General features: G+C 42.1%; 1 protein-coding gene across 2 annotated transcripts; it reads right to left on the reverse strand.

Annotated features, from left to right (window-relative positions):
- Positions 1-1,038: 1,038 nt before the first annotated feature.
- LOC139384065 (zinc finger protein 436-like) lies at positions 1,039-22,634 on the reverse strand. Of its 2 annotated transcripts, XM_071128702.1 has the most exons (3): positions 22,160-22,634; positions 4,490-4,807; positions 1,039-4,237 (listed from the first exon to the last, which is right to left on the reverse strand). In XM_071128702.1, the coding sequence occupies exons 1-3, from the start codon at positions 22,632-22,634 to the stop codon at positions 3,723-3,725; spliced, it is 1,308 nt and encodes a 435-aa protein (XP_070984803.1). In that variant the 3' UTR covers positions 1,039-3,722. The 2 variants fall into 2 exon arrangements, with proteins under 2 accessions (XP_070984803.1, XP_070984802.1); XM_071128701.1 differs by having other exon boundaries at positions 1,039-4,807.
- Positions 22,635-25,394: the final 2,760 nt, after the last annotated feature.

The raw sequence follows: 25,394 nt of genomic DNA on the forward strand, positions 1-25,394 counted from the left end.
GGGAGAGGGACCATTGTCAAACCTCTGAGCCAGAAACCTAGACTGTGCAGCCCAGTAGTACATTCTAAAATCGGGGAGGTTTAAGCCCCCTTGACTGTAATCAAGGGTCAGTTTATCCAGGCCAACCCTAGGGGTTTTGCCATGCCAGATAAACCGTCTGGTCAGCTTGTCGAGAGAGGAAAAGAATGCTGCGGGAACAGGGATAGGAAGAGATTGAAAGATATAGAAATCTGGGCAGGACATTCATTTTAATTACATTGATTCTACCCAGTAGAGTGAGAGGTAAATCCATTAATTTACAAAGGTCACCCTCCACCTTTTGCAACAAACTGGCCAGATTGAGTTTATAGAGGTTGTTCAGATTACCATCCACCATTATGTCCAAATATGTGAACCCCATAGGTGACCATCTAAAATGAAACTTGTGCTTGATGGTATGATGGTCAAAGACAGACAACAGTAAGATTGAGCTTTTATCAAAATTGACCTTATATCCAGAGAAAGAACTATAACACTGTGGTAGGATCTGCAAGTGATAGAGGGAATGTTCTGGGTTTGTTAGAAATAAGATAAGGTCGTCCGCAAAGAGTGATAATTTATGGGTATGGGGGCCCACCTCAAAGCCATGTATGTCAGGGCACGTTCTAATAGCCTCAGCCAACGGTTCGATGGCGGGGGCAAAGAGGTGGGGGCTAATTGGGCAACCTTGTCTGTTCGCCCTATAAAGAGGGAAAGAGGAGGCAGTAATCCCATTGGTAGCAATCCTAGCTTTAGGAGATTTGTTGAGTGATTTTATCAAATTTACAAACACGGTACCTAAACCAAACTTTCCAAGACGCAAAAGAGGTATGGCCATTCAACCCTATCAAAGGCCTTTTCAGCGTCGAGGGACACTGCAACACTAGGTATTTTGTTTTAGTTAGCAAGGTGAATTATATCAAAGAACCTTCTGAGATTATTGGAGGACAATCTATTAATTATGAAGCCAGTCTGATCTGGGTTGACCAACAGGGGAAGACATGACTCCAGTCTCTTAGATAGCATCTTGGTGACCAGTTTACAATCTGTGTTAAGGAGAGAGATTGGTCTATTGGAGGCGCACTTTAGCGGGTTTTTCCCTTTCTTGTGGATTACGGTAATCACTGCTTGAGAGAAAGACTCTGGAAAGCAGTTGTCCTCCCTGGCTTTTTTAAGTACCTCCATAAGGTAGGGGACCAACAGCTCCCTAAATTCTTTATAGAGCTCTGGAGGGAAGCCATCCTCCCCAGGAGATTTATTACAAGGTAAGGATTTAATGGCCTCCAACAATTCAGGAACTTTGAAGTGTTCACTCAGGCGCTCGCTGTCTTCCCCTGACAGGCATGGGAGGTTGAGAGAGGAGAGTAAGGAGTCGATCTCTGATAGATCATCGCTTGATTGGGAAGTGTAGAGGTCTTCATAGTATTTCTTAAAAGTATTATTAATTTCAGTAGGGTCAAAATATATCTCATTTGTAAGAGTTTCTATAGCATTAATTGTCCTCTTACTTTCCTCTGCTTTCAGTTGCCATGCCAATACTTTGTGAGCTTTTTCTCCAAGCTCGTAATAACGCTGTTTTGATTTAGTAATGGCCCTCTCAGCTTGATATGTGTTCAGAATATTATATTTACGTTTTTTATTTACCAAAAGCCTGTATAGATCTTTAGTCGGACCTCTTTGGTAGGCTTTCTCTAGCTCGGAGATTTCAGATGGAGATTGATAATATTAGAGGAGAATGGTCACTAAGCAATCTGGGGAGATACTCGACATCTAACACTCTATGAAACAGTTGTGTCGAAAGTAAAAAGTTATCTATGAGTGTGTGTGTCTTGTGTGGGTGTGAATCAAAAGAGTAGTCCCTATCCTGTGGGTGCAACTGTCTCCAGATATCTAGTAAATTGAGATTTTTCCTGAATGACATGGTGAGCTTGCCGGCTTTGGTAAGAAGTGAGGGTTTATCAGAAGACCTATCAAGAACTGTATCTAAACAAAAATAAAATCTCCTCCAACCAGTAGCCATCCTGGTGGTGCTTGAGCGACCTGAAGGAAGACATTCTGAATAAACATATGGTCATCGAAGTTAGGAGCATAAATATTCAATAGGGTCCAAGACTCTGAAAACATATGCCCCTGCACCAAAACAAACCTGCCAGAGGGATCAGAGATGGTGTTGTTGACGCAGAAGGGGATGTGTCTACTTATCAAAATTGCAGTTCCTCTTGCTTTGGAGTTAAAAGAGGAAGCAAAAACTTGTCCTACCCATTCCCTCTTCAATTTCTTGTGTTCACTGACTGTAAGATGTGTTTCTTGTAAAAAACACAATGTCAGCCTTTAATTTCTTAAGGTATGTATAGAGCTCTCTAAGTTGAAAACAAACGTTGTGAATAGATATTTATGGCTGAATATTTACTGCCCACGGTAAGGGCTGCTTGAGTCTCTTTTCGAAAGATTAACATAAATAAGGGAGAAAGCAGTGGGCCTAAGCCCATACCCTGAAAGATACGGTTAGTTGAAAATGTACAAATCAATTATAGTGACCGGAAGATATCAGCAGTTCAGTCTGGATAAGAGAAAACAGACAGACTGCATTTTATCCCCCAGAGAGACCGTCCTGGCTCAGACGTTGTTCAGTTCTTTGAGAAAAGTGTGCACTTCTCCCGATGTGTTGAAGAGATGGCTTCGGCCTTTGTACTGAACTTTCATCCGCGCAGGGTGGATGAGGTAGCCGGTGATGTTCTTCTCCTTCAGTGCTTTGGCGGCAGGTCTGAACTGCTTGCGACGTCTGGCGAGATCCGCGCTCATATCTGGGAAAAGGCTGACCCTCTTTCCATCGATGGTGATGTCCCCTTTGGCTCTTGCGAGTTGCAGTATCTTCTCTCGGTCTTGGAAACGGAGGAACCTGATCAGGACGGCCCGTGGGGGCTCATCTGGCCGGGTTTTCGGCGCTGATGTTCTGTGGGCGCGTTTGATTTCCAGCGGCTTGGTGAAGTTGATTATGCCTAGGACCTCCGGGATCCATTGAGTGAAGAAACGGACCGGGTCACTGCCCTTGCTGTCCTTTCAATCCCACCACACGGATATTACTACATCTACTCTGGTTCTCCATCTGATCTACCATGTTTTTGAGGTAGGCATTGTCCTTTTGCAGTTTTATCAAGACCTGGTCATGTCCAGCGATGGTATCTTCAACTGTGCTAATGCGCAACTCTGCCTCAGTCATTCTCAAAAGGAGATCATTCACGGAGGATTTCAGGTTGTCAATGGAAGAATGGTGTTCAGCCGATTTCTTATCAATTTTCATAGAAAGACCTTTGTTACCATCCTGAATTTCCCGGCAGGCTCGCAAGAGGCTGCTGAGAGCAACAGTCTGGAACTGTCGTCTGAGTTATGAGGGCTAATGCTAATCTTGCTAGCTGTAGCGTTATCGTTATCTTGGGAATTAACAACGTTGTGGTCGTCCTTCTTGCTTCTTGGTCGGAGGTCCATGGCTCTTTGGGAAGGTACTTGACAATTTTTCAGCCGATGTTAGAATATTGTTTCAATGTTGTTATTTAGGTAAAAATAGAATAACTTTGAAGAGCTCGGTTTGTCAATGTCTGCTCAGCTCCGCGGCATCACGTGCTCCCCCTGGATTTGTTATTTGATTGACTTTAAGTCTGTGTGATGTGAAATATCAATTTCAACACTCGGAGAAGAGGTAAGCATTATCTTTTGTGTATTATTTTATGCCTTTTCAGGTCCCCTAACTGGATGAAACTCTTTCCACACTGAGAGCATTGGAATGGCTTCTCTCCTGTGTGTATTCTCTTATGTACTTTCAGGTTCCCTAATTTAGTAAAACTCTTTCCACACTGGGAGCAGTGGTAAGGCTTCTCTCCGGTGTGTGTTCTCTCATGATTTTTCAGGGTCTTTAACTGGATGAAACTTTTTCCACACTGGGAGCATTGGAAAGACTTGTCTCCTGTATGTATCATTTTATGTTCTTTCAGTTGCCCTAATCGGGTAAAAGTTTTTCCACATTGAACACAGTGGTGTGGCTTCTCCCCTGTGTGTTTATTCTTGTGTTCTTTGAGTTGCCTTAACCGGGTAAAGCTCTTACCACACTGGGAACAGTGGTATGGCCTTTCTCCTGTGTGTGTCCTCTCATGTGATTTAAGGTCCCCTGATTGGGTATAACTCTTTTCACACTGGGAGCAGTGGTAGGGCTTCTCTCCTGTATGTATGATTGCATGCTTTTTCAGGTTCCATACATTGATGAATCTCTTTCCACATTGAGAGCAGTGGTACGGCTTTTCTCCTGTGTGTATTTTCTCATGATCTTTCAGTTGACCTGCGTGGATAAAATCTTTTCCACACTGGGAGCAGAGGTAAGGTTTTGTTCCTGTGTGTGTCCACTCATGTTTTTTCAGGCCCGCTGATGAAAAAAATCTATTTTCGCACTGGGAGCAGTGATAAGGCTTCTCCCCTGTATGTACCCTTTCATGCATTTTCAGGCCCCTCAACTGAGCAAAACGTTTTACACATTTTGAGCATTGGTAAGGCTTCTCTCCTGTGTGTGTCCTCTCATGCATATTCCGGTCCCATAACCGGATAAAACTTTTTTCACACTGAGAGCAATGGTAAGGCTTCTCTCCAGTGTGGATTCTTTCATGGTCTTTCAGCTTCCCTAACCACCTAAAACCCTTTCCGCAGTGGGAGCAGTGATGTGGTCTTGCTGGTTTGGGCTTCTCTTGTTCTGGTTCCCCTGAAGGATTCTTCCCACTGTCAGAGCAAGAGTCTGGTCTCTGTCCTGCCAAAGACAAACAGCATTTAGTTAAACAGAGAGACCTGAATGAAAACGTCACATGATAATAACACTTCTATGAGGTTTAATCCAGTTTTTAAAATATTTAATCCAAATCAAAATGTGGATTAGTTGTCTTCATTCTGTTCTCTTAATTGATTGAAAAGATACGTAAATGCAAGATCACAACCAAATGTCATGACATTAGACATGAGCTGGTTGTTATGATAGGCTATACGATATGGTATCAAAACTATATTAACTGGATCAGTCTTTCTTATCTAATAACAAAACACCTAAAGGACCTTATAACACCATTGAGATTCTACAAAACAAATAATGTAGAGATTCAGCATGATATTGCTGTTTACTAATCTGTATCATTCCATTTCTCTGTGCCCACAGTGGGAGGGAGTGAAAGTGGCTCGCTCACACAACAGCCGACAGCGAAACAGGGACAGGCAGATACTTTCAAAGCGAGGCCTCCTGAGTGGTGCAGTGGTCGAAGGCACTACATCGCAGTGCTAGCTGTGCCGTTAAAGATTCTGGGTTCGAGTCCAGGCTCTGTCGTAGCCGGCCGCGACCGGGAGACCCATGGGGCGGCGCACAATTGGCCCAACGTCATCCGGGTTAGGTAGGGTTTGGCTGGCAGAGGTGTCCTTGTCCCATTGCACACTATCGACTCCTGTGGCGGGCCGGGCGCAGTGCATGCTGACACGGTTACCAGGTGTACGGTGTTTCCACTGACACATTGGTGTGGCTGGCTTCTGGGTTAAGTGGGCATTGTGTCAAGAAGCAGTGCGGCTTGGTTGGATTGCGTTTCGGAGGACGCACAGCTCTTGACCTTCGCCCCTCTTGAGTCCGTACGGGAGTTGCAGCGATGAGACAAGACCATTAGATACCACGAAATTGGGGTTGAAAAAGGGGTAAAATATTTTTTTAAATAAATAAAAAATACATAGATCATTTCAAAGCAGGAGTTTTGAATAATGGTTGTGTAGCAAAATCAGTGAAAATCATCCCCAACTTCGATCTTGTCTCATCAATGCTACTCTCCAATGGGCTCGGGAGGCAAAGGTCGAGTCATGCGTCCTTAACACCTGCCCACTTAACCAGAAAGCCAGCCGCACCAGTGTCAGAGGAAACAACGTTCACCTGACGACCGAGGTAAGCCTGCAGGCGCCTGGCATACCACAAGGAGTCGCTAGAGAGCAATGAGCCAAGTAAAGCCCCACCATCTACTGCTCACATTAGTGTCCACACTGCAACACATAGCAATACTATTGTTACATCCTTTCTCTTATTTGTGTGAAATCTGACCATAACAACATAATCACACAACTGTATACAGTGTCTCAAAACTGTCAGAATTACCCAATATCAATTAATACTGAAAAATAATATACTGGACAAAAATATAAAACGCAACATGTAAAGTGTCAGTCCCGTGTTTCATAGGCTGAAATAAAAGATCCCAGAAACTTCCCTACACAAAAAGTTTTTTTCCCTCACATTTTGTGCACAAATTAGTTTACATCCCTGTTAGTGAGCTTTTCTCATTTGACAAGAAAATCCATCCACCTGACAGGTGTGGCATATCAAGAAGCTGATTAAACAGCATGATCTTTACACAGGTGCACCTTCTGCTGGGGACAATAAAAGGCCACTCTAAAATGTGTAGTTTTGTCACACAACACAATGCCACAGATGTTTCAAGTTTTAAGGGGGCCTGCAATTGGCATGCAGACTGCATGAATGTCCAACAGAGCTGTTGCCTGAGACTTTAAAGTTAATTTCTCTACCATAAGCCACCTCTCCAATGTCGTTTCAGAAAATTTGGCAGTACAGCCAACTGGCCTCACAACTACAGGCCACGTGCAACTATGCCAGCCCAGAACCTCCACATCCAGCTTAATCCCCTGTAGGATCTTCTGTCTGAGGGGGAGAGGGGTGCTGAGGAGTATTTATATCTGTAATAATGCCCTTGTGTGGGAAACTCATTCTGATTGGCTCCCAAGTGGGTGGGCCTATGCCCTACCAGGCCCATCCATGTCTGCCCCCCTGCCCAGTCATGTGAAATCCATAGATTAGGTGAATTTATTTCAATTGACTGATTTACTTCTATGAACTGTAACTCAGTAAAATCTTTGAAATTATTGCATGCTGCGTTTATATTTTTGTTCAGTATATATATTCACTTCCAGTGACATAAAACAAAACAGTTTCAAACATGTTCACCCCCCCTTTTTCTCAGGGTCAGCTGTCACTTTTCTATTCCATTTTCTTTATTTAAAAAACACATTTTCTGTCCATTTTGGTTTTTCGAAGTCAATATTCAAAGTCTTCCAGGTACTCTGGTCTAACTACTGTGTGGCCTGATCTGGTAGTGACAATGTTTTGTGTGTCACCAGTAGCACTATCTGGAGTTGAAATGGTCTCCATCAGTCTGTTTGTCCCAACAGTCCCAGGTTGACTTTGCTCTGTGGTTGAGTTATGATCCCATCTGAGATGGCTACGATTCCTCCTATGAATACCTCCAGTGTCAAGTTGAACTCTGACGTCCACAGATTTCAGCACTGTAGCTTTTCTTGAGAATGTGTGTGGTTCCTCAGATTGAGAGAAGGAGAACGTGTTCAAATCCAATGTTCCCATGTCCTTAGCATTTCTGTCATAGTAGGTTGCTTTTTTTTTTGTATCAGACCTTGTCTTGTTTGTTTTTATCTCTGGTTGTAGAAGACTGTCCCTTATGGGTAGAAGGGTTCTGGTTCTCCTACTCGGCAGTCTTTGAGCTGGGCTCGCGTTCAGTCCTTGCGAAGGGGTATTGCGATGGTCCAGTGAAGCCAGGTAAGGGTCTTTGCCTGCTGTTTTGGCTTTCAGCATCATATATTTTGACGTCTTAATGACGGACTCTGCTTTCCCATTACTTTGAGGGAATACTGAGGTCCATTATCAGAGAAACAGACATTTGGTATCCCTTGCCTTGCAAAGTGTGATTTAAGCTTGCGGATCACAGTAGTGGACTTTGTCAGGTAGGTACTGAAGTCAATTTCCCATAAGTAGGAAAAATAATCCACTGTAATCAGATCATCTCGGTTGTCAAAGGTAAACAGGTCTGTGCCTACCTTTTTCCATGATCGGCTAGGGAGCTCATGTTTTTTTCATCATTTCTTTTTCTCACCTTTATTTAACCAGGTAGGCTAGTTGAGAACAAGTTCTCATTTGCAACTGCGACCTGGCCAAGATAAAGCATAGCAATTCAACACAATACAACAACACAGTTACACATGGAATAAACTAAACATACAGTTAATAATACAGTAGAACAAAGAAAACAAAAAGTCTATATACAGTGAGTGCAAATGAGGTAAGTTAAGGTAATAAATAGGCCATGGTGGCGAAGTAATTACAATATAGCAATTAAACACTGGAATGGTAGATGTGCAGAAGATGAATGTGCAAGTAGAGATACTGGGGTGCAAAGGAGCAAGATAAATAAATAAATACTGTATGGGGATGAGGTAGGTAGATAGATGGGCTGTTTACAGATGTGGACAAAGTGTCTCCTTTTGTTCTTTTGCATCCATAGACCTGCAGACGTAACATTTTTCTATCAATGTCTTAACCCGTTTGTTCATGTCTTGCCACATTCTCTTGACCTCCTGAGAAATCTTTCAATCCCAATGTGAGAAGAGTGAATCCAGTTAGTTATTTCACCTCAGAGGGTCTGGGATAACTGCTCTTTTTCCTCTGAATAGGATTCCATCTTGAACACTCAGTTCATCTTGAAACGAGTAGTAGTGTATGACATCGCTTTTCGCCATCTCCAGCATATCACCCTCTCCCGAAATCAAAATATAATCTGCCATGACGTGTATTCTGGGTAAACCCTCCAACGCTTCGCTCAATTTCCTTAGGAACATTTCAGGTTGCTGGGATAATCCCCATTGGCATCTTCCATCATTTGTATCTCCCACAGTGTAGAGAATGTAGTCCGATAGCTTGACTCTTCTTCTAGCTGTACATTCCAGAAACCATTCTTGAAGTCACACACTGAAAACTCTTGCTTTTGATAGGTCCAGTAAGATGACATCTACTGTTGGTAGAGGAAAGTGACTTATCTTTAGTGGTCTGCAGTCTACACATATTCTCAGTTTACAATTGTACAATCACAAGGCTGCTTATCCAGTCTGTGCTTTTCTCCACCAGTGTAATAATCCTTCTGCCTTGAAGGCTGCTCAACTCTTCATCATTGTGACTGGAACTATTCTTCCTTTAGGTAGTTTCACTGACTCCACCTTGTGGTCCATCTCAAACTTGTAGATTCTCCTGTGAAGAGATCGGAATATTCTCTCTTTTATGTTCTCCATAGTTCAATGGCCCTCTGTTTCAATGCTATCCACAGCAAGACTGTTCTCAAACTGCATTTTCACTAGGTTCATGGCCTGAACTGCTTTACTGCCTAGTATTGGCTCTGTTTTTCAGTTTAATCTTGCATTTGCCCATTGGCTCTAGTGTGATCTTGTTGTACATCACTAAGACTTGTTTTGTTTTCTCAAATTTGAGTGAAGATTTATCAGGATAATATTACAGCTTGCTCCACAATCTAACTGAAATCTCACTAGTTGTTTGCCAATGAGCATTGCTGAAAAAAAACTGACTAGGTCTCGTCTGTTGTGTATTTTACAATGTTTACACTCTCTGCAGTAACACTCAGAATTTCCTTGTATTTCTCGTCTGTCTCAGCCACTTTATCCACTGATTTTCCTTTCCCTTGCTTTGACATGCACTCTGCAACAAAATGATTGTCCTTTCCACACTTTTTACACTGCTTTCCAAAAGCTAGGCATTTATTTGTATTACTCTCGTGTGTTTTCCCACAGAATTTGCATGAGATTGGTAGGAATCTTAGAACTTTCAACATCCTTTCAATTGGGTTCAAGTCCAGTGTCTGAGAAGACCATTGTAAAATCTTAACTTAGTGGTCAATTAACAACTTCTTTGTGGATTTTGATCTTTGCTTGGGGTTGTCGTCTTGCTGGAAGATCCACTTCTGGACAACTTTCAGCCTCCTGGCAGACGCAACCAGGTTTTTGGCTAAAATGTCCTGGGGCTTAATTTATAAACGCTGCATAATATATACCCCAAAACGTGTGTGCACCCTACCTGCAAGCAGGGTAGGATTAAATCCATTTGAATTCAATCACTTTTTGACAGCACCCCTTTTGATTTGAACGAAACCCTCCATACATATTTGCCCGTTGTAGAAGTGCTCAGAAAGTGACCTTTTGGACCTAAATTCCAAAACATTCAAGAAATAAAAGGTGCTCAACATTGCCCTATTTGGCTTACCATGAGACATCTACGTCTTTTTCACTGGAAAAGATAAACGTTTGAGATTGATACAATTTTAAAATCTTACAAACAATGCTGTCAAACTATTTGATCATTTGTATTAAAACATTTTTTTTTCCCAATTGCATAAACTTGCATGTTTTAGCATAGAATCTATTTTACATCATCTGAGGTTGTGTTGTGCCCGCCATCAGTTGAGACAACATGACAAGGTGTCATATTTTGGCTGACAATACAATTTAAACGTCAACTTTGAAATGGTACCACAAAGATGGTTGCTGGTCCACACAGAGAACGTTGACTTGAATGGGAATATTTGTTGTTATACACTAAAGGTCAAAAGTTTTAGAACACTCATAGGTTTTTCTTTATTTTTACTATTTTCTACATTGTAGAATAATAGCGAAGTCATCAGAAATATGTAATAACACATATGGAATCATGTACAGTCGTGGCCAAAAGTTTTGAGAATGACACAAATATAATTTTTCACAGTCTGCTGCCTCAATTTGTATGATGGCAATTTGCATATACTCCAGAATGTTATGAAGAATGATTAGATGAATTGCAATTAATTGCAAAGTCCCTCAGTGCCATGCAAATGAACTGAATCCCCCGAAAAACATTTCCACTGCATTTCAGCCCTGCCACAAAAGGACCAGCTGACATCATGTCAGTGATTCTCTCGTTAACACAGGTGTGAGTGTTGACGGGGACAAGGCTGGAGATCACTCTGTCATGCTGATTGAGTTTGACTAACAGACTGGAAGCTTCAAAAGAAGGGTGGTGATTGGAATCATTGTTCTTCCTCTGTTAACCATGGTTACCTACAAGGAAACACATACCGTCATCATTGCTTTGCACAAAAAGGGCTTCACAGGCAAGGATATTGCTGCCAGTAAGATTTCAACTAAATCAACCATTTATCAGATCATCAAGAACTTCAAGGAGAGCGGTTCAATTCTTGTGAAGAAGGCTTCAGGGCACCCAAGTTCAGCTGAGGGATCAGGGCACCACCAGTACAGAGCTTGCTCAGGAATGGCAGCAGGTAGGTGCGAGTCCATCTGCATGCACAGTGAGGCAAAGACTTTTGGAGGATGGCCTGCTGTCAAGAAGGGCAGCAAGGAAGCCACTTCTCTTCAGGAAAAACATCAGGGACAGACTGATATTCTGCAAAAGGTACAGGGATTGGACTGCTGAGGACTGGGGTATAATCCTTTTCTCTGATGAATCCCCTTTCCGATTGTTTGGGCATCCGGAAAAAAAACTTGTCTGGAGAAGACAAGGTGAGTGCTACCATCAATCCTGTGTCATGCCAACAGTAAAGCATCCTGAGACCATTCATTTGTGGGGTTGCTTCTCAGCCAAGGGAGTGGGCTCACTCACAATTTTGCCTAAGAACACAGCCATGAATAAAGTATGGTACCAACACATCCTCCGAGAGCAACTTCTCCCAACCATACAGGAACCGTTTGGTGACGAACAATGCCTTTTCCAGTATGATGGAGCACCTTGCCATAAGGCAAAAGTGATAACTAAGTGGTGCGGGGAATAAAACATTGATATTTTGGGTCCATGGCCAGGAAACTCCCCAGACCTTAATCCCATTGAGAACATGTAGTCAATCCTCAAGAGGCGGGTGGACAAACAAAAACCCACAAATTCTGACAAACTCCAAGCATTGATTATGCAAGAGTGGGCGGCCATCAGTCAGGATGTGGCCCAGAAATTAACTGACAGCATGCCAGGGCGGATTGCACAGGTCTTGAAAAAGAAGGGTCTGCAAATATTGACTCTGCATCAACTTAATGTAATTGTCAATAAAAGCCTTTGACACTTATGAAATTATTGTAATTATACTTCTGTATTCCATAGTAACATCTGACAAAAATATCTAAAGACACTGAGGCGACACTGATCAAGTGGTTGGTGCACAACGACTGACCAGCATGGTAGTTGGAGTCTCACGTGTATTTGGGTATATGAGATTCCCATGGAGTGAAATAAATGTAAATTATTTGGTCATGTGTATGTAGACAGGATGAGTATTATATGCCAGCTGAGCCTCAATGCTGCAATTGTGGTGGTGAACATGCACCTAAATGCTGCAATTGTGGTGGTGAACATGCACCCGCATTTATGAAGTGTCCTGTTAGGGTTAGATTAGGGCCTAATGAATTTATTTAAATTGACTGATTTCCTTATGAAATGTAACTGAGTGATATCTTAAATTGTTACATGTTGCGTTTATTGTTCAGTGAGTCTTTTTTATGGGGCGCACTCATAAAAACGGTCATAAAACTGTACGAAATGGTCTATCGTCGTAGGCTATGTAGCAATGTCACATAGATATTTTAATTACATTTTTGACAAAGCATTTTTAAAATATTCAAATAACCGTGCCCATCCCTCGAAGTCTTTTGAGTAGTTATATACTTTTTGCCATGTAGCAGTGTAGATAAATACTGGTGCAAGTCAATACTTCTTTTGCTCAAATAAAATATGAGTCAAATATTATTTTTTTCCCATCAGACTTACCTAATTCTCACTTGAAACATAGTTTGTGTTTAATAGGCTAAATCAGTGGTTCCCAAGCAGGGGTACTAGGACCAAATCAAATCGTTATTTTGTCACATGCTTACTTACAAGCCCTTAACCAACAATGCAGTTTTTTGTAAATAGAAAATAAAAGTAACAAATAATTTGGCGTACTTGAGAAAAACTCATGAGACCATTGGCCTACTGTTAAAATGCACATGAGGGGGTACTTCAGGGGCACTCCTGGCAGGGCAAAATTCAGTTGGTGGTAAAGTGACAGAAAAAGGTTGGAAATCACTGGGCTAAATTATACATTCTGTTAACATCTGATTCCAGAGTGATGTGTTCTTGCAATTTGTAGTCTGACAGTTCAGATTTAGATATAATTTATCACGAAGTAATTTGAATGTAGTGATACACTTTTCAAAGTGACTTTAGTTAAGTAAACTATATTTTTTATTAAGGATAGCTTTAGCGTAGCTTAACTTCTTCCAGTGTGAAATAATTGGTAGCTTGGTAAGCTATATTTTCAGAGTAGTTCGCCAACACTGTAGCTAAGCATGCAAATCGTGCCCTTGGTGCCATCATTACAAAGTGTAAAGACATGGGTGGCCTATCTTTTTAAATGTTTTACAAAACTGTTTGATTCATTAGTACTACCTATTATTACTTACGCTGCAGCAGTATGGGGCACAGAAATTATACTTAATTCTGTTTTTAACCATGCTTGCCGATTTTAACTTTGTGTGGGTAAATACACGCCAAATGCTGCTATTCAAGGCGATATCGGTTGGAAAACTCTGAGTCAAAACTGGCCAGCGAGTGATTTGAAATTGTTGCATGTTGAGTTTATATTTTTGTACAGTATAATTATGTTCTGGCCCCATGACCATTGGCTTGGAGGGGAAAAAAATATAGATACTTTTTAAATCTGCCTGTGGCTAAATCTAGTTGCCTACCCCTGTTCTATGGCATCACCAGTGGCTATGTATTTTTTTTCAAACATTTACAGAGATTTTGCAGCATGACAAATTAACATCTATGTAAACGTGCATTTGTTATGGGCTTGTGATGTTGCAACTGCAAAGTGTTACAGGTTTTGGTTATCCCATTTATGTTTTGAAGTTGGACTTTAGCATGTATAGCTAGCTCTTTAGCACAGGGTGCGCACCGATTGGTGTCACACCTGTTACACCTGTACTGGTTGCCGTCTCATTAGTGGTAAGGTGTTTCACCTGTGCTGGCCCAGGTGCTATTTAAGAGTGGCTGGCCCAGTGTTCCAGAAAGATGCAGAGGGTGAACAACTTTAGTTGATGTGCCCTATTTTGAACTCTAGACAAACAATCCTTTATCTAATCTTTCCAATTTCAGTTTTTGCCACCTTTGTGGTTTGCTTCCTGTCTAAGTTTGGTGTGCTTTTAAGTTTTGTTTGCCTGCTCTTGGGCAAATTTAGTGGGCGTTCATGGTGGGTGTCTTTTAGGTTCCAGTTGTTATTTCTAGTCAACTTTCAGTGGACACCCCCCAAGACTGTCTTTCTGAACCCCTCCTGAAACCCCACCTGTTTCATTTTGGTTGTTGGTCAGTGACTGTTAGTTCCCCCTTCTGTTTGAGTGACAGTTTAGTTTTTTCTTGCTTGGGAATGTAACAAAATGGGGGCTCGTCTGAGGTCTTTTTTCCCATGAGTATGGTAGTCGCTCTAGTCACCTACTCTGAAGCTCTGCTGTGCCCAGATATGTGTTCAAAATACACTATTGGGTTGTTTGTCACTGACATCCACCTTGAGCTGTTACAAGACTGGTGGAATCATTTTGAAAGTTGCATAAACACACAGGCTAATAAAAATCAATAAAGCCATGGACTTCAAGTTGGATGCATTTGTAGAAAACCCTACATGGGAGATGCTAGATAAATGTACAAAGACGAATCTGCTCATTATTTCAAAGCATTATGACATCAAACTGGCTGACAAGACGCCATCTTTGATTTTTTTAAAAAAATATATATATTTTTTATTGGACAACACATCTTTGTCTTGTCAGACGTCTTTGTCCTTCGTCTTGTCATGTCCCATGTATATATCTTTTTAGATATTTTTCCAAACCTCAACTCAACTCTCCTGCAACCCGCCTCACCCAATGTGGTGTGGATCTGTTTTTTTCTAAAGTATTTTTATTTAACTCGGAACCGGAATCCCCAAACAGAAGCTAGCCAGCTCACTAGCTACTAGTTGGTACTCAGCTAACCACTGCTAGCGGTCATCAGCTAACCTTTAACTCGGAAAGCTCTCACCAGTTTGTACAACGCGACTCAAACCAGAGCATACTGGACCTAATTTCTCTCCATATCCCCGAATTCCTACCGCAAGCTCTGGACCTTTTCACCTGGATCATCGCAGCTAGCTAGCTGCTATCCGAGTGACTAGTCCTGGCTAACGTCTGTCCCGAAGCAAGCACCAATTAGCCTGGAGCTAGCCCATGCTAGGCCCATTCACCCAGCTAGCTGAAGAGGCCCATCAGCCACTCCTGGGCTACAATACCCGGACCCCTTCTACTGCCAGTATGGGGCACGGAACCCCGCCGATCCTTCACGACTGGACTATGACGTAATCTGCTCGAGGGGGTACTCAACTGTCCCCTACATCACAACGTCCCCTGAATGCCCATCTGCTAGCTGTCTAGAGCATATTGGACTGTTAGCTGAATAGATCCATCAGACAATATCTTGGGCCATTATACCTATTTTGCCAATTGGACTTGGACCCCTCTGCAACTCAGAACCCTACTAATCCATCACGACTGGTCTATCGACATCACCGCACGCGGAGGCTAAAACAGACTTTCCTCCGTCGAGACGTTCCTCTAAGGCCCTTCTGCTAGCTTGCTAGCCCCGGCCTGCTAGCTGTCTGAATCGGCGTGTCGCCAGCCCAACCACTCACTGGACCCCTGTGACCCCCCTGTGACCCCCTACGCATGCCTCTCCCTAATATCAATATGCATTGTCCATTACTGTCCTGGTTAGTGATTATTGTCTTATTTTACTGTAGAGCCTCTAGCCCTGCTCAATATGCCTTAACCTTTCTGGGATCATTCGGGACGCAAGCGTCCCACCTCGCCAACAGCCAGTGAAATTGCAGGGCGCCAAATTCAAAACAACAGATATCTCATGATTAAAATTCCTCAACCATACAAGTATTTTACACCATTTTAAAGATACACTTCTCGTTAATCCAACCACATTGTCCGATTTCAAAAAGGCTTTTCGGCGAAAGCAGAACAAATCATTATGTTAGGTCAGCAACTAGTCACAGAAAGCATTCAGCCATTTTCCAACCAAAGAGAGGTGTCACAAAAAGCAGAAATATAGATAAAATGAATCACTAACCTTTGACGATCTTCATCAGAAGACACTCCCAAAACTCAATTTTAACAATACATGTATGTTTTGTTCGATCAAGTTCATATTTATATCCAAAAACCTCAGTTTACATTGGCGCCATGTTCAGAAATGCCTCCAAAACATCCGGAGAAATTGCAGAGAGCCACATCAAATAACACAAATACTCATCATAAACTTTGATGAAAGATACATGTTTTACATAGAATTAAAGATAAACTTGTTCTTAATGCAACCGCTGTGTCAGATTTCAAAAAAGCTTTACGACAAAAGCACAATATTCAATAATCTGAGAACAGCGTTCAGCCACAAAAGTACAGTTACCCGCCAAATTGTGGAGTCAACAAAAGTCATAAATAGCATTATAAATCTTCACATACCTTTGTTGATCTTTGTCAGAATGCACTCCCAGGACTCCCACTTCCACAAGAAATGTTTGTTTTGTTCGATTATGTCCATATTTATGTCCAAATACCTCCTTTTAGTTTGCGCGTTTAGTTCATTATTCCAAAGAAACAATGTGCGAGCGCAAAATCCAAACGGAAGTCAAAAGAGTTCCATTACAGTTTGTAGAAACATGTCCAACGATGTTTACAATCAATCCTTAGGGTCTTTTTATAATAAATCTTCAATAATATTCCAACCGGACAATAGCGTATTCATTACAGAGGAAAAAGAAGGAACGCCCGCGTAGTAAACAACTGATTGGCCTCAGCCTAGTCCACTTGTTGAAACAGCTCTTATTCGACACCCTTCCACAATAGAAGTCTCAAACAACTTTATAAAGACTGTTGCCATCTGCTGGAAGCCTTGGGAAGGGCAATCTGGCCCCATAGACACAGCATATTGGATAGGCAATCACTTAAATGAAACTACAAACCTCAGATTTTCCACTTCCTGGTTGGATTTGTCTCAGGTTTTCGCCTACCATATGAGTTCTGTTATACTCACAGACATCATTCAAACAGTTTTAGAAACTTCAGAGTGTTTTCTATCCAATACTAATAATAATATGCATATATTAGCATCTGGGACAGAGTAGCAGGCAGTTTACTCTGGGCACCTTATTCATCCAAGCTACTCAATATTGCCCCCGTCACCAAGAAGTTAACCAACCATTTAGTTCCACCTCCCACATATGCGGTGACATCACCTGGTTTAAACATCTCTAGAGACAATATCTCTCTCATCATTACTCAATGCCTAGGTTTACCTCCAATGTATTCACATCCTACCATACTTTTGTCTGTACATTATGCCTTGAATCTATTCTATCGCGAACTGAAACCGGCTCCTTTTACTCTCTGTTCCGAACATACTAGACGACCAGTTCTGATAGCCTTTAGCAATACCCTTATCCTACTCCTCCTCTGTTCCTCTGGTGATGTAGAGGTTAATCCAGGCCCGGCTGTGCCTAGCTCCACTCCTACTCCCCAGGTGCTCTCATTTGTTGACTTCTGTAACCGTAAAAGCCTTGGTTTCATGCATGTTAGCATCAAAAGCCTCCTCCCTAAGTTTGTTTTATTCACTGCTTTTAGCACACTCTGCCAAACAGGAAGTCCTAGCCGTGTCTGAATCCTGGCTTAGGAATATACTGCAGAGATAGCCTGCAGAGTTCTGTCTTACTCTCCAGGTCTGTCCCAAACAATTCGAGCTTCTACATTTTAAAAATCCACCTTTCCAGAAACAAGTCTCTCACCGTTGCCGCTTGCTATAGACCACCCTCTGCCCCCAGCTGTGCCCTGGACACCATACGTGAATTGCCCCCTGAAAAAAACCTGAGAAAAAATCCAACAAGGAAGTGGGAAATCTGAGGATTGTAGTTTTTCAATTCAGCCCCTATTGAAGATACAGTGGGATATTGGTCATGTTGTAGATGTCAACAGTCTTTAGAACCTAGTTTGATGCTTCTACTGTGAAGTGGGGCCGAATGAGAGGGGAATGAGTCAGAGGTCTGGCAGAATGCTTTGAGCTCGTGATGCTCATTCACGTGAGAGGTAGCTCTCGTTCCATTGCTTTTCTGAAGACAAAGGAATTCTCCAGTTGGAACATTATTGAAGATTTATGTTAAAAACATCCTAAAGATTGATTCTATACATCGTTTGACATGTTTCTACAGACTAACGGAATTTTTTGACATTTTGTCTGCAACTAGTGAATGCGCTTCGTGATGTTGGATTTGTTTACAAAACGCGCTAACAAAAGTAGCTATTTGGACATAAATTATGGACATTATCGAACAAATCAAACATTTATTGTGGAACTGGGATTCCTGGGAGTGCATTCTGATGAAGATCATCAAAGGTAAGTGAATATTTATAATGTTATTTCTGACTTCTGTTGACTGCACAATATGGCGGATATCTTTTTGGCTTGTTGGGTCTCTGAGCGCCGTACTCAGATTATTGCATGGTTTGCTTTTTCCGTATAGCTTTTTTGAAATCTGACACAGCGGTTGCATTAAGGAGAAGTGTATCCATAATTCCATGCATAACACTTATTTTCATCAACATTTATAATGAGTATTTCTGTAAATTGATGTGGCTTTCTGCAAAATCACCAGATGTTTTTGGAACTACTGAGCATAACGCGCCAATGTATACTGAGATTTTTTTATATAAATATGAACTTTATCAAACAAAACATACATGTATTGTGTAACATGAAGTCATGAACATGAAGATTATCAAAGGTTAGTAATTAATTCTCTCTCTCTTTCTGATTTTTTTGACTCCACTCTTTGGCTGGAAAAATAGCTGTGTTTTTCTGTGACTTGGCTCTGACCGAACATAATCGATTGTGGTGCTTTCGCTGTAAAGCCTATTTGAAATTGGACACTGTGGTGGGACTAACAACAAGATTACCTTAAAAATGGTATAAGATACTTGTATGTTTGAGGAATTTTAATTATGAGATTTCTGTTGTTTGAATTTGGCGCCCTGCACTTTCACTGCCTGTTGTCATATCGATCCCGTTAACGGGATCTCAGCCCTAAGAAGTTTTAACACCCCGGCCATCCTACAATCTAAGTTTGATGCCCTCAATCTCACACAAATTGTGGATGAACCCACCAGGTACAACACCAAATCCGTAGATATTATCCTAACCAACCTGCCCTCCAAATACACCTCTGCTGTTTTCAACCAAGATCTCAGCGATCACTGCCTCATTGCCAGCATCCGTAATCGGCCTGCGGTCAAACGACCACCCCTCATCACTGTCAAACGCTCCCTAAAACACTTCAGCGAGCAGGCCTTTCTAATTGACCTGGCCCGGGTATCCTGGAAGGATATTGACCTCATCCCGTCAGTAGAGGATGCCTGGTTATTCTTTAAAAGTGCCTTCCTCACCATCTTAAATAAAAATGCCCCATTCAAAACAAATTGAACCAGGAACAGATATAGCCCTTGGTTCTCTCCAGACCTGACTGCCCTTGACCAGCACAAAAACATCCTGTGGCGTTCTGTATTAGCATCGAATAGCCCCCGTGATATGCAACTTTTCAGGAAAGTTAGGAACCAATAAACACAGGCAGTTAGGAAAGCTAAGGCTAGCTTTTTCAAGCATACAATTTCATACTGTAGCACAAACTCTAAAAAGTTCTGGGACACTGCAAAGTCCATGGAGAATAAGAGCACCGCCTCCCAGCTGCCCACTGCACTGGGGCTAGGAAACACTGTCACCACTGATAAAGCCACTATAATTGAGAATTTCAAGAAGCATTTTTCTACGGCTGGCCATGCTTTCCACCTGGCTACCCCTACCTCGATCAATAGCCCTGCACCCCCCACAGCAACTCGCCCATTTCTCCTTCACCCAAATCCAGAGAGCTGATGTTCTCAAAGAGCTGCAAAATCTGGACCCCTACAAATCAGCCGGGCTAGACAATCTGGACCCGCTCTTTCTAAAAAATGATCTGCCAAAATTGCTGCAACCCCTATTACTAGCCTGTTCAACCTCTCTTCGTATCGTCTGAGATTCCTAAAGATTGGAAAGCTGCCGCGGTCATCCCCTCTTCAAAGGGGGAGACACTCTAGACCCAAACTGCTACAGACCTATATCTATTCTACCCTGCCTTTCTAGGGTCTTCGAAAGCCAAGTTAACAAACAGATCACCAACCATTTTTAATCCCACCGTACCTTCTCAGCTATACAATCTGGTTTCAGAGCTGGTCATGGATGCACCTTAGCCACGCTTAAGGTCCTAAACGATATCATAACCGCCATCGATAAGAGACATTACTGTGCAGCTCTCTTCATCGACCTGGTCAAGGCTTTCGACTCTGTCAATCACCACATTCTTATCGGCAGACTCAACAGCCTTGGTTTCTCAAATGATTGCCTCGCCTGGTTCACCAACTACTTCTCTGATAGAATTCAGTGTGTCAAATCGGAGGGCCTGTTCTTTGGACCTCTGGCAGTCTCTATGGGGGTGCCACAGGGTTCAATTCTCGGGCCGACTCTCTTCTCTGTATACATCAATGATGTCGCTCTTGCTGCTGGTGATTCTCTGATCCACCTCTACGCAGACGACACCATTCTGTATACATCTGGCCCTTCTTTGGACACTATGCTAACAAACCTCCAGACGAGCTTCAATGCCATACAACACTCCTTCCGAGGCCTCCAAGCGCCATATACTACCCACCACTGCGACCTGTACACTCTCGTTGGCTGACCCTCGCTTTATAGTCGTCGCCAAACCCACCTACAAGTCATCTACAAGTCTCTGCTAGGTAAAGCCCCACCTTATATCAGCTCACTGGTCACCATAGCAGCACCCACCCGTAGCATGCGCTCCAGCAGGTATATCTCACTGGTCACCCCCAAAGCCCATTCTTCCTTTGGCCGCCTTTCCTTCCAGTTCTCTGCTGCCTTGACTGGAACAAACTGCAAAATTCACAGAAGCTGGAAACTCATATCTTCCTCACTAGCTTTAAGCACCAGCTGTCAGAGCAGCTCACAGATCACTGCACCTGTACATAGCCCATCCAACTACCTCATCCCCATACTGTATTTACTTATTTATCTTGCTCATTTGCACCCCAGTATCTCTACTTGCACATTCATCTTCTGCACATCTACCATTCCAGTGTTAAATTGCTATTTTTTAATTACTTCGCCACCATGGCTTAATTATTGCCTTACCTCCCTTATCCTACCGCATTTGCACATACTGTATATAGACTTTTTCTACTGTATTATTGACTGTATGTTTGTTTATTCCATGTGTAACTCTGTGTTGTTGTATGTGTCGAACTGCTTTGCTTTATCTTGGCCAGGTCGCAGTTGTTCTCAACTAGCCTACCTGGTTAAATAAAGGTGAAATAAAAAGTTTGAAAAATAAATAAATATGTAAACACTCCCTCTTCAAATTAGGGTTGATTGGAAAAAGCTGTTCAAAAGATGACATTGTATTTATTACCTTATCTTATTACCTTACCCTGTCGAAGGCCATGCAGCCAAAATGCGTCAGAGTTTTAAAACTTTGTTTCCTTTGAACATGCCATACAAATGAAGGCATTTTAATGAATTATTTGAAGAGTGCCTTGGTCCTTCTTTCTTTTTGATGTTGAAACCATACTTCACCCGCTACGATCAGAGATGTCGGTGGAAACCGGTAGTGATGTTCTGCCTGTAGCCACTGCTGTAACCGGAGACTATAGTCTTCCTCAAGAGTATGAGGAAAGCCCAATACACCCTGTGCTGGTTGGTCCGTTGTCTGTCCCAGAATCACCCAGAATGCACCGCACGTCCATGTAGTGAATCTGTTATTCAATGTGTTTGTATGGGCTGATAGCAGTTAGGCCAAAAACTATTTTACATCAGATAATTTCAACAACAAAAAAATGTGATGCTTCAAGGTATCTTAAAATTAAAAATCAAAACAATGAAAATATAAATGGTACACATTCGATCCATTAACGTTTTGTTGGTGGCCCTCACTCTTTGTAGCCAGTACATAACATATTCAAGTGTAGAATTTAAGTAAAGTGCCCCTTTAAAACCACACATTAGTTCAACAACTGAAGACAGATTTTGTGCCCCTGTTTTTAGGACAGTCCGCCTACTTACTGGTGTTAATCAGATATTTAGTCTCCTCTTTTTCTTCATCCTCTTCTTTAACTGTGACAGTCTTCCCCTCTTCCTTTAATCCCTCAATCTCCCCTTTCATTCCAAAAACGTCCTCTTCTTCCTTCACTGAAACATCCTCCTCCTCTTTCACCCTGAAAGCTTCTTCCACTCCTATCACTGTGACGGTTATCTCCTCCTCTTTCACTCCAAAAACGGCATAATCTTCTTTCACTACAACATCCTCCACCTCTTTCACTCCAAAAGCTACATCCTCTTCTTTCACTGTAACATAGTCTTCCTCCTCTTTTATTCCGAAAGCCACTTTTTCCTCTTCTTTCACTGTGATAGTAATTGCCCCTTCCTCTCCTTTCGCTGTAATATTGTTCTCTTCTTCTTTCACGACAATGTTCAGACCCAGAGCTTCTTTCTCCATCCAGCAGACATCTTCATTAGCAGGGGAGGAGTAGCTCGTCATGTTCGGGATGTAGCTAACGTTAGCTGGTTAGCATTAGCGAATAGCCTAGTTCAAGGCTATCTTAACCAGTACTAACTAACAACGTAAATATTACATGAAATGGAGTAACAAGTAAATATGCAGACAGTGAGTTCAAAATCGCTAAAGTTAATACACAAAAAAAAATTCTAAAGAGCTCAGATGTTTTGGTTTAATATACGCTTGCAAGTTACACCGCTGTGACACAGGCAAGAATACGTACTTTTGGAGTCACGGATTTTGGAATCCTTCAGAATAAGAGTCCCGTCCTGTATACTTTGTAAATTGATAATTTGGGTGAAAGTGACGGAAAATGGGCACAATTATTTATATATTCTATACTAGTTATCATACAAAGAATAATTACAAGTATTGCTATAAAATATGTGATTTATTTGTAATTTTTACAAGCTTAAATGATCAACAATGTTTTTGTTTGGTGTGTACTCCTATCATTTATTGCATCATAAACAATTTCTGTCAGAAAAAGAGTGTCCATTCTACTCATGAGGACTTTTAGGTTTCGGTCCAAACACTTAAAAGACACACCCTCGTCCACTTACCCTAGCCTTATGGGGATTTAGAGGTTAACCCATGCCCTGTGTGTCCCCAGGTGCTCTCATTTGCTGACTCCTGCAACCGTAAAAGCCTTGGGTTCATGCATGTTAACATCAGAAGCCTCCTCCCTAAGTTTGCTTTATTCACTGCTTTAGCACACTTCACCAACCCTGATGTCCTAGACGTGTCTGAATCCTGGCTTAGGAAGGCCACCAAAAATTCTGAAATTTCCATCCCCAAATACAACATTTTCCATCAAGACAGAACTGCTAAAGCGGACGGAATTGCAATCTACTGTCGAGATAGCCTGCAGAGTTATGTCATACTATCCAGGTCTATGGACCTTCTCTTCCTAAAATGATCTGCCAAAATTGTTGTAACCCCTATTACTAGCCTATTCAACCTCTCTCTCGTATCGTCTGAGATCCCCAAAGATTAGAAAGCTGCCGCGGTCATCCCCCTCTTCAAAGGGGGTGACACTCTAGACCCAAACTGTTATAGACCTATTTCCATCCTGCCCTACCTTTCTAAAATCTTCAAAACACAAGTTAACCATTTAGAATCCCACCATACCTTCTACACTACGCAATCTGGTTTCAGAGCTGGTCATGGGTGCACCAAGGTCCTAAACGATATCATAACCTCCATTGATAAAAGACAGTACTGTGCAGCCGTCTTCATTGACCTGACCAAGGCTTTCGACTCTGTCAATCACCACATTCTTATCGGCAGACTCAATAGCCTTGGCTTCTCAAATGTCTGCCTCGCCTGGTTCACCAACTACTTCTCAGATAGCGTTCAGTGTGTCAAATTGGAGGGCCTGTTGTCCGGACCTCTGGCAGTCTCTATGGGGGTGCCACAGGGTTCAATTCTGGGGCCAACTCTTTTTCTGTATATATCAATGATGTCGCTCTTGCTGCGGGTGATTATTTGATCTACCTCTACGCAGACGACACCATTCTGTATACATCTGGCCCTTCTTTGGACACTATGCTAACAAACCTCCAGACGAGCTTCAATGCCATACAACACTCCTTCCGAGGCCTCCAACTGCTCATAAATGCAAGTAAAACTAAGTGCATTCTCTTCAACCGATTGCTGCCCTCATCCTCCCACCCGACTAGCATCACTACTCTGGATGGTTCTGACTTAGAATTTGTGGACAACTACAAGTGCCTAGGTGTCTGCTTAGACTGTAAACTCTCCTTCCAGGCTCACATTAAGCATCTCCAAAATTAAATCTAGAATCGGCTTCCTATTTCGCAACAAAGCCTCCTTCACTCATGCTGCCAAACATACCCTCGTAAAACTGACCATCCTACCGATCCTTGACTTCGGTGATGTAATTTACAAAATAGCTTCCAACACTCAACAAACTGGATGTAGTCTATCACAGTGCCATCCGTTTTGTCCCCAAAGCCCCATATACTATCCACCACTGCGACCTGTATGCTCTCGTTGTCTAGCCCTCGCTTCATATTCGTCGCCTAACCCACTGGCCCCAGGTCATCTATAAATCTTTGCTAGGTAAAGCCCCGCCTTATCTCAGCTCACTGGTCACCATAGCAGCACGCGCTCCAGCAGGTATATTTCACTGTTCATCCCCAAAGCCAACACTTACTTTGGCCCTCACTAACTTTAAGCATCAGCTGTCAGAGCAGCTTACCGATCACTGTACCAGTACACTGCCAATCTGTAAATAGCACACCCAACTACCTCATCACCATATTGTTATTTATCCTCTTGCTCATTTGCACCCCAGTATCTCTACTTGCACATCATCATCTGCACATCTATCACTCCGGTGTTAATGCTAAATTGTAATTATTTCGCCTCTATGGCCTATGTATTGCCTTACATCCCTACTCTTCTACATTTGCACACAATGTACATAGATTTTCTATTGTGTTATTGACTGTACATTTGTTTATGTGTAACTCTGTGTTGTTGTTTTTGTAGCACTGCTTTGCTTTATCTTGGCCAGGTCGCAGTTGTAAATGAGAACTTGCTCTCAACTGGCCTACCTGGTTAAATAAATGTGAAATAAAATTAAAATAAATATTGTGATATTTGTTATGAATAAAGTGTGCCTTCTTTGGACCAAAACTCTTGACTTTTTTTATAAACAAATTGTACTACAGTGTATTAACAATTCTTCAAAGTGTCCACCAGAAGGAATTTTAT

Source organism: Oncorhynchus clarkii, chromosome 25, assembly GCF_045791955.1.
Source record: "Oncorhynchus clarkii lewisi isolate Uvic-CL-2024 chromosome 25, UVic_Ocla_1.0, whole genome shotgun sequence".
Taxonomy (NCBI): Eukaryota; Metazoa; Chordata; class Actinopteri; order Salmoniformes; family Salmonidae; genus Oncorhynchus; species Oncorhynchus clarkii.